At 38.9% G+C, this 9,180-nt stretch overlaps 1 protein-coding gene across 17 annotated transcripts in view; it reads left to right on the forward strand.

Annotated features, from left to right (window-relative positions):
• The window catches only part of TAF1 (TATA-box binding protein associated factor 1), a 47,605-nt gene extending 38,437 nt beyond the window's left edge, over positions 1 to 9,168 (forward strand). For 12 of the 17 annotated variants that reach the window (XM_075162162.1, XM_075162167.1, XM_075162164.1 and 9 more), the window contains 9 exons: positions 562 to 654; positions 730 to 814; positions 1,340 to 1,407; positions 1,489 to 1,605; positions 4,507 to 4,632; positions 5,848 to 5,946; positions 6,229 to 6,379; positions 7,146 to 7,323; positions 8,381 to 9,168. In XM_075162162.1, the coding sequence (XP_075018263.1) occupies positions 562 to 654; positions 730 to 814; positions 1,340 to 1,407; positions 1,489 to 1,605; positions 4,507 to 4,632; positions 5,848 to 5,946; positions 6,229 to 6,379; positions 7,146 to 7,323; positions 8,381 to 8,597 (1,134 nt within the window). In that variant the 3' untranslated portion in view covers positions 8,598 to 9,168. Of the gene's footprint in view, positions 1 to 561; positions 655 to 729; positions 815 to 1,339; positions 1,408 to 1,488; positions 1,610 to 4,506; positions 4,633 to 5,847; positions 5,947 to 6,228; positions 6,380 to 7,145; positions 7,324 to 8,380 lie in introns of all 17 variants that reach the window. The other 5 variants (XM_075162165.1, XM_075162181.1, XM_075162166.1 and 2 more) reach the window with 3 other exon arrangements.
• The last annotated feature ends 12 nt before the right edge of the window (positions 9,169 to 9,180 follow it).

Consider the following 9,180-nt stretch of genomic DNA (forward strand, 5'->3'; position numbering starts at 1 on the left):
TGAATGGAATAAGGAACAAGAGTCTGTACTGGTTAGACTGAATGAGAGAGAGCTTATTGCCTGTCCTCTTTAAAACTTTGTTGGTTCCATTCTCTGTTGTCACCAAGTTCTCATTTCTGATGTTTAGAAACAGATTTTAGAGTTTTTCTATGCTATCACACCATGATGAACTGTTAAAAGCCCCTGTTGTGAGATCAGACCTAGGTTTATATTCTTTGTTTATTGTTCAAGCAGTGAGTGGTGTTGCTGGACACTGCAGTTATGTTGTGGAGGAAACAGTGATACTCAATAAAAAAGTCCTCTGTATGATTATTATTCTGTATTACATGTTCCTACCATCAAACAGGTATCAACAGGCCTAGTTAAAAATCCAACCGGTAGATCTTTTTTCTGTGTCCCTCCTGAAGCTAAATGATTGGATTCAAGATTCCTTGTGATAAATACTGCCCATATATTTTGAGTGTTAATCAGTTCTGGAGACTTGCTCTATGAAATTTGTAGCTCAAACTGTAAAAAGTGCTATATAAAACTTTCTAAACTTGTCTGTGTTCTTTCCTTCAGTCTTGGCCATTTCATCATCCAGTTAACAAAAAGTTTGTTCCTGATTATTACAAGGTGATTGCTAATCCAATGGATCTGGAGACTATCCGCAAGGTGTGTAGCTTGAACCGAGCAGCCACTTGAGAGGTGTTTAAACTTGATAACTTACTGGGTGACAATCTCTTCCAGAATATCTCCAAACACAAATACCAGAACAGAGAGACTTTCCTGGATGATGTTAACCTCATCCTTGCCAACAGCATTAAGTACAATGGTAGGTGGTGAAAATAAGGCTTCAGCTGCCTTCTGTACTTAAATGAATACATCTGGACACCTGTTCTGTAGTGCTGTCAAAGCCTGAAGCTGTGAATGCTGAGCTTGATTGTTGCTTTCCTTTCCTGTTGAGAAAAGAGATGCTTGAACAGTGATGTTTTCACTGTCACATGGTGCTTTATTTACCATTTTGTGCAGAATGGGGCAGTTACATATGGGGAGGATTTTCTACTTGTTCAGTACACGTTTCCGCTTCAGTGATTTGTTTCTGGGAATTTTCTTGAGATTGACAGGGTACAATCTTTCTGTCTCCTAAATCATATTTTTAATGCTGGAATAAACTGGTTGCTCTTTGTTAGCTTTGTTAGAATGTGAACCCTGCTTTATATTTCTCCTTAGATCAGAAGGCGTTGGGATTTAGGGACCTGTGCCATGAGAGCTGTGTAACCAAAACCAGTCTTTCTGTCTCAGCAGCTGGAACTGAGCAAGTGTCAGAATGCATAAAGAGATTTGTTTCTTTCTACAGGGCCAGACAGTCAGTACACAAAAACAGCCCAAGAGATTGTAAACATCTGTTACCAAACTTTAGCTGAGGTATGTGGACAACTCTACTGCAATATTTTTGCACATTTGAATTTTCTGTTCTGCAACCTTAGCAAGCTGCTTTGTTCTTAGTATGATGAGCACCTGACTCAACTTGAGAGAGACATCTCTACTGCTAAGGAAGCAGCACTAGAGGATGCAGATCTGGAAAGTCTTGATCCTATGACCCCTGGTCCCTACACTCCACAGGCAAGTGATCAAGCAAAGTTTTCACTTCCTTTCTTTTAGTTTCAATCTCCTGGATGTTTGATCTAGGGGTGCCTCTTTGTTTACTGTTCTCCATCTGCCTGCAGTTTGTCTTTTAGTAGAGTATCTTGTTGGATGGTGTGCCAACAGCTATTTTTTAAGGATAAATATGAGAAGCGGTTACGATAATTCATAAAGTGAGATACCTAAGACAACGAAGGTAATTTCCCAAGCAACTTGCAAAACTCGTGTCAAGATGAGCTGTGTACAGTCAGGTACAACTGAATGTTGGTTGGAAATTCAAAGACTGTGCAAGTGTAGCAGTTAGAAACCCTCAGAAGGCAAGCAGTGAAAAGGTAAGGAGAACATGAGGAAAAAACATCAATACTGTAGTGCTGAGAAGAAGCCAGAGAGGTGTTTGGTGTGGGTATTGTTGAAGAGGCTTATTGCTATGAGCAAAGAAACTGCCTAATATGGTCAGCGAAGTACTGTGGTCAGCGAAGTACGACTCCTCTGCATTTTTTGGTGGGATTCTTTACATTTCTTTATTTTGGTTCTAATGGAAATAACATTTTTTTACTCTTCATTATTATTTTATAGCAGACAATTGTATGTGTCGGTTATTTTGTATGTATTATAGACCAAGTTGGAAGCATAATTTATACCGGACATTTTATGACAGACTGCTTTTTCAGTGTGTACAGTTTGGCAAAGTTTTATAAGCTACCTAGAATTTTTTTTGGTTTTTGTTTTGTTTTTTTTTAAATAATGGTTCTTCTTGCCTTGGGCTGTTTGGTTGTTTTTAAAAACATCAGTAAAAAACTTTCACCAGGAATAACAAGTTCATTCCTGAAAAATAAAATTGTCTTTGGAATTTGCCCGATAAATTAGGTAGTGATTCAGGGAATGTCATCCTAGTGTCTGAGATGTGCCTTTTGTTTATTTGGAAAAACTGTTGAAGTTCATAAGCCTTGGGAAAGATCTCTCTGCTAATAATTGAATGATCAAAATTCAAATGTTGTATGCCCAGTGTAGGAAGAGAGAGCAAAGCTTTCTTTGCAGTTTTTCATCTCAATTGTAGACCAATATTTTTTCTATTCTGTGCAAGTCTGGTGTGATTACATCTGGAAAGTTGCATTTAATTTTAATAAAGTCAGAGCAGAAAAGAGGGGCTTGAAGTTCAGGAACAATTTAAGATCTTATAAAGATTATTTTTAAGAGAAAAATGAGTTTAAAATTTGTTTAGGCAATAAGTATACAAAGATTATATAGCTGAAGCCAGGATAGCAGGTTACAAACAATTTGGGGGCAATATTTAACACCCTCCATCCATCTCTCCCCACCAAAAAAACCCTCCAAAATGTAGCATCTTAGGGGGCTAGAAAGAACTTGCTAGGAACGATGATTGAATTTAACGGGGTGGGAATACTGAAACTGAATATTATGGAAAAAGACCTTCCTGGCAATGGGAAGTGTCAGGCTGAAAGGGAGTCTTTGCAGATTAGTTGTTGAAACTATCTATTGACACATTTCAAAGAAGATTAGATGGAATCAAGGATGATCCCCATACCTCAGAGAATGAGGGACAAAATGTCATTATTCTCTTTATCTGATGGTTTCTTTCCCAAGAGCAGTATTACCTGTTCTGATTTTTTTTCCAAGTTGGTGATCAGGAGAGAGGAAAAGAGGCCTGAGCAGTAAACTGCCTGTTAGTTATCTGCTCTGTCTCTGTGCTTGCTAAAGGAGAGAGCTTCCTGAGCTTCTCCGTTGAACTTGTCATCTGAACGCCACCTTTCCCTCTGCTTCTTGGCTGGAGGTACGCTCCTGCTTCCCACACTCCCAAACTTGTCGCAGATGGCAGGTCTGGTGATGGTTGCTTGGCTTTAGTTCCCTTTATTTCAAATGCAGTTGTGATGACTAATATTTATCTCCCCATATGTGTCTTCAGGAGTTGGACTCCAGGATAAAAAAAGCAAATACAGCAAGTAGAGAGCTGTCTGTGGTTTACATGCCTGTTTAAATTCTTAGGAAGCCTGTTTTGCCTAACTTAAATGGTATTGCCGCTGCTCTTAACGCTTTCAGGATTGTCAAGATATATAAACTGTGTATTATAATGGCATTTTATCAAAATCCTAATCTGTAGTTCCTCATTAACTCTTCAGAGGTCAAATGGCATGCAAACTACAGATTGGCTTTTAGAACACTTTATCCAAACCCCCCTTTTTTCTTGCTTCTGTCAGCTTCAGGGACTCTTGAGACAGTGATCTACATAGAATTGATTGAAAGTTGAAGCTTTGCTATTTCATATGTGATAAACTTTTTCCAGTTCTGATAGCAGCATTTGTGGCTGCAACACCATTTCCATTGTACAAATGGAAATTAAAAGGACCATGCTGAGTCAAACCAAAGGTTGATGTAATCAAGTATTCTGTCTCTGGCAGTGACCAGAAGTAAGTGGATGCAAACATACAGTGATCCTTCTTACAGTGAAGGCGCTCTGCTTCTGGCAATTGGCACCTTAAACTGGTGTTGCATCTGGGCCAATGTATTTATGAGCTGCAGAGAGGCCTATTCTCTATAAATCTATCTAATCCTTTTGGAGTCCATTTACGATTTTGGCCTTGCACTCTGAATTGCACTGCATAGAAGTACTGACTTCTATTTTAAAATGTGCTATTTGGCAAACTTCAAACCTGAGGTTCTGAGCTGTTGCATTTTACCATGTTTGTTCTTTAAGAAAAAATAGCTTATCCTGATTAAACAGTGTTTAATAATGTAAATACTGTGCCAAAAAATACATTTTGCATTTAGTCCTGAAATCCCAGTCTTGCCTCTCAAGATATTGTTCTAGTCTCAGTTCAGTGCCTGAGAATGTTATGTCTCCTGTTTCCACATATACTTTAGCCACCTGATTTGTATGATACCAACACTTCCCTCAGTATGTCACATGATGCTTCAGTCTATCAAGATGAGAGCAATTTGTCTGCTATGGACACTCCCATCACTACCCCAGAGAAGCGAGGAACTCAGGTCAGAATCCTCCATTTTTTCATGTGGTTGGAGAGTTGGGTTGTATAAGCAAATCACTGAAAGGAGGCAACTACTTTGTAGGAAACAGGTGACAAATATCAGCAGGTTTCCCAAGCAGAGAAGGGAATCCATTTCAAAAGTTATGCAATTTCCTTCATTTTGACTGCTCTGAGGGAAAAGGAAAGATTTAAAGAGCACTGGGAATTGAGACACTGCAAAACAAAGAATAGAGAATCAAAAGCTGCAGAAGAACTGCCTAAAGCCAGATATTTGTTTGCTTCACTACTACTGGGACTAGAAACCTGGTGACTCATGCTACAAAGGGCTAATATGCAATCCCTTGTTGATTCTGAATAGGAAAATGATGAAGTATATTCTACAGATCTGGAAGATGATAAATAGATTATTATGGTTGCATCCAGTGATGATTAGAAGCTGTACAAACACCTAGGAAACGTTGGTTGCCAGTGTAGATACCTTAGAGTTGTAAAAGAAAAAAAAAAATTTTTTTCTTAGTCTTCATTCTGTATTAAACAAAAAAAAAACTGTGGAAGAGAGGGAATAGCAGAAGGTGATGCAGTAATATGACCATGAAAATAAATGACCAGGAGGAGGAAGAAGGTGAGGAGGGCCACGAGACTGAAGGTGGTACCAGAAAGAATAGTGAGAGCTATTCTGAGCAATCCAGACAAACAGAGATTAAATATGAATAGTTCCGTCTAGTATTGTGGCTGTCTGTAGCTTTGAGAATGCCTTTTAGATTTGGAAGTCTTCAAGCTTTCTATAGACTTGCAGTTTATAGTCTTTGGGACAGAATCTGCATGTCCTCTCTACCTTGGACTCATGGTGACTGAGGGAAGAACGGCAGAGAGAAGGGCAGGAGAAGATTTGTTGGAAACTGCTGTCTGCTTTTAAAATATTTTGTGAAAATAAGCACTTTTTAAGATCTAGGTAAACAAAGAACTCTGGTGCTGTAAGGCTGGAGATTCCCTTTTTAAGGATGAGCACATCAGGATTAAAGTGTGTGGATACTGTGTGCTCTCTGACCTTGGAATAAAGAGAAAGGATCCTTGCTCTGAGAGTGATATACATACAGTTCGTTTTGTCTTTTCCCCCTGTAATCCCATCATTGTGGTCCAGATGTCAGTCATACCCTTTGGTTTATGTCCAGTAGTGCCATCCTCAATGGTATTGCTATTTGTGTTCCTCATTCAGATGCGCCAGGGGCGAGGTAGGCTGGGCGAGGAAGACTCTGACGTAGATATTGAAGGGTTTGATGAGGATGATGATGGGAAACCTAAGACTCCAGCCCCAGTGAGTATATTTGCAGAAATCCCAGCCACAGTCTACATGTTGACTTGCATACTTGTCATGGAAGTCTCCATAGTATAAGGATTGGCTGCTGTGTTTGCCATCCTGAAAGACAGCAGTATTCATAGCAATAGCTAGACTCTTAAATGTAGTTTTAAAATGTTAGCATTATGAAATAAGTGAATACTTCAGAATGAACAGTGTGATAAATAATAGGCATATGCTGGAAATGGCAGTAGTTTATATGTTGTTTGATATTCACTGTCCCTGTTCTGTATAACTTAGGAAGTTGAAGATGCAGATGGTGACCTTGCTGATGAAGAAGAAGGATCAGCCCAGCAGCCCCAGGCCAGTGTCCTCTATGAAGATTTGCTCATGTCAGATGGAGAGGATGATGATGATGGGAGCGATGAAGAGGGAGATAATCCTTTCTCATGTAGGTGTCCTTTTTTATAAAAGGTTGAATAGGAACTGGTTGTTCACAAACCCAGCTAATCTTCTTCCGTCACAAAAACATGCAGTAGAGAGCGTAGAGCGTAATTGGGATATGTAGGCCAGGTGGTCTAGTAGTCAAAAAGGAAGAGAGACCAAAGGGCAAGATGAGAAAACTGGAACTGAAAACAAAGTGGAATAGGAGTGCTCTAAGTACAGACACAAAAGAAAGCAGAGTTAAGACAGGATCTGGTCGATTGTATTTCATAAAGTGAAACTGCAAATGGTTCTGAAAAGACTGGGACTATGATTTGGTGTGCAGAGCCAGGAATGGGCAGTTTAGTAAAAGCACAACGTTTATTTTGATATGAAACAGTATGGTCAATGTTATCAAGAACTGTAAGAGGTGTCTGGAGGTTCTTCATATTGTTTCCCTGTTTTACTAAAAAAGTTGCCATGCAGAAAAGCTTATAGTGGTATTTAGCGATGGTTTCTGAAAATTATTAGCGGGGAAGGAGGGGGAATTACTCAGAATAGACAAGCAAATAAGGCCTTTTTGAGTAATGATGGTGATGAGATTGCTTTTGAATAACATCAGAATTGGGTACTCGGTAAGTGGTATCACCTCCCAGACACCCTTTCTGCTACCTTGTGGAGACATTACTTTGTATTCATTCCTACAATCAATATTGTAGCCTTTGAACAAAGACAATGGGTAACTGACAGAACAAAACTGTGGATTTGTGACCAAATGTTGGTTTATTACACAGCTATCCAACTGAGTGAGAGTGGCAGTGACTCAGATGTGGAGCCCAATGCAGTGAGACCTAAACAACCTCATGTTCTTCAAGAGAACACACGAATGGGCATGGACAATGAAGAAAGCATGATGTCTTATGAAGGAGATGGTGGGGAGACATCTCATGTTATGGAGGACAGTAATATCAGGTAATTAGAGCTGAAAATCTTGTTAAAATAATTTTTCAAAACAAAATCCCTTCTCTTAAACATTTCTGAAGTGTTTATCATAAAAAGCTGGAGAATAGCTCACGGGGTTTTTTTAAGTTATTTTGTCACTGTTTTTAGTGTTGCAACCATAATTACCATAATTGCAATTTGCTTCTTATCAACAGAAATTTGGTTTTGCTGTTAGATTTTCACTAATAAAAATATTAGTTAAATTTAAAAAAAAAGTCCTTTCTTGTAAGTTAGATGATCTCCCATATACAGTGGTTTTTGAAGGCAGGACAGGTTTTTCTAGGTTGTCTCAGAAACTACAAGATGCCTTTGAAGTTAAAAGATGATTTAGCTGATTAATTTCATGGTTTTTGGTTTTGTTTTTTTTCTCTAAGAATAAGCATTTCCTTACTTGAAAAGAAACTGCTTAGCTGAAGTCCAAAAGAATAGCAGTATGTATATTCTGTATTTTGGAAGGAGTTCCATTATTAGAAAATGACGAGTACAGCAATATCAGCTTTATTTTTTTTGTGTTCACTTGAGAGAATACTGACCTACTCTTCCTTCTCTGGCCATTCTGTAGAGTATTAGCATTAGATTCTCTGTTCTTTTTCTACTCGTGGAATTCAGCCCCTTAATGCTATTATTGATGTTTGCCTAATAAATTATCATACAAGTAGCTATGCTGGGTCAGGCAGATGGTTGGTCCAGCCCAGTACCTTGACAATAGTCAGCAGAAAATGCTAGAGAAGATGATACCTTTCTCTCTGCAGTAAAGGTGACAGATGGAAGGTGTTGGAGCGATCTGTTTTTCCTGCCCTGAGTATATCAGAGTGGGATGAGGATGCTGGTAGACAATTGTTTCATCAGGAGAACTGTTTTTTTATTTTAAAAAGCTGGCCATTGACAGCATTGAAGGGCACAGTGGTTCTGAGTGTTCCACAAGGACTTCAAGCCAGGGACCTTTTACAGGAGTTAAATACAGAATTGTCAGTATCAGCAGCTGATTTGAAATGATGGTATAGTAAAAGTATCTTCTTTCTTCTAGTTATGGCAGCTATGAAGAACCAGACCCAAAATCCAACACAAGAGATACTAGTTTCAGCAGTATTGGAGGGTATGAGATCTCGGAAGAGGAGGAGGAGGAAGAACAGCAGCGCTGTGGGCCAAGTGTATTAAGTCAGGTCCATCTGTCCGAGGATGAGGAAGACAGCGAGGACTTTCATTCCATTGCAGGAGACAGTGACCTGGACTCAGATGACTAAACTCCCTTTCCTGAGATGATAGTCACCCTGGGCTACTCTTGGCTCCTGAATTTCTCCTGTGCCAGTTTGGTATAGGGAACAGTGTAGTGTGGAGTGTGTTAACAAGAAGTAGATTTTTTTAATACAATATTTTAATTGGTTATAAAACATGTTACATGACTGAGTAAATGGTGAAAAATAAGCTTTAGACAAGCATGCCCTGCTGAAGTTTTGGATGGTTGTAGCCTGTGCTAGTTCCAGAATCCAGATGAAGATTTGTATGGTTTGTTCTTCAGATGTAAAATAATTTCTTATAAATACTGGCCTGTTGGATACATGCATGTCTGTCAGGAAAAAAATGCTTGCTCAGAATAAAATACCTGCTGTTGATAAACAACTATAAACCAATTTTCATTTCATAAAGGGAAGGTTTTTCTCTGGGACCACAGCATGAACGCAGTGTCTGAAGTCTTACCGCAGACTGGTTTTGATAATTGCCAAACTACTTTGAATACTTCAGTAAACAGCTGCCTTATTTTTTTTTTAAAGTTTCAATTAGTCCCAGAAATCAAAATTTGGTAATTTGAGTCTTCAGGAAGGGTCA

Source organism: Calonectris borealis, chromosome 13, assembly GCF_964195595.1.
Source record: "Calonectris borealis chromosome 13, bCalBor7.hap1.2, whole genome shotgun sequence".
NCBI classification, from domain to species: Eukaryota; Metazoa; Chordata; class Aves; order Procellariiformes; family Procellariidae; genus Calonectris; species Calonectris borealis.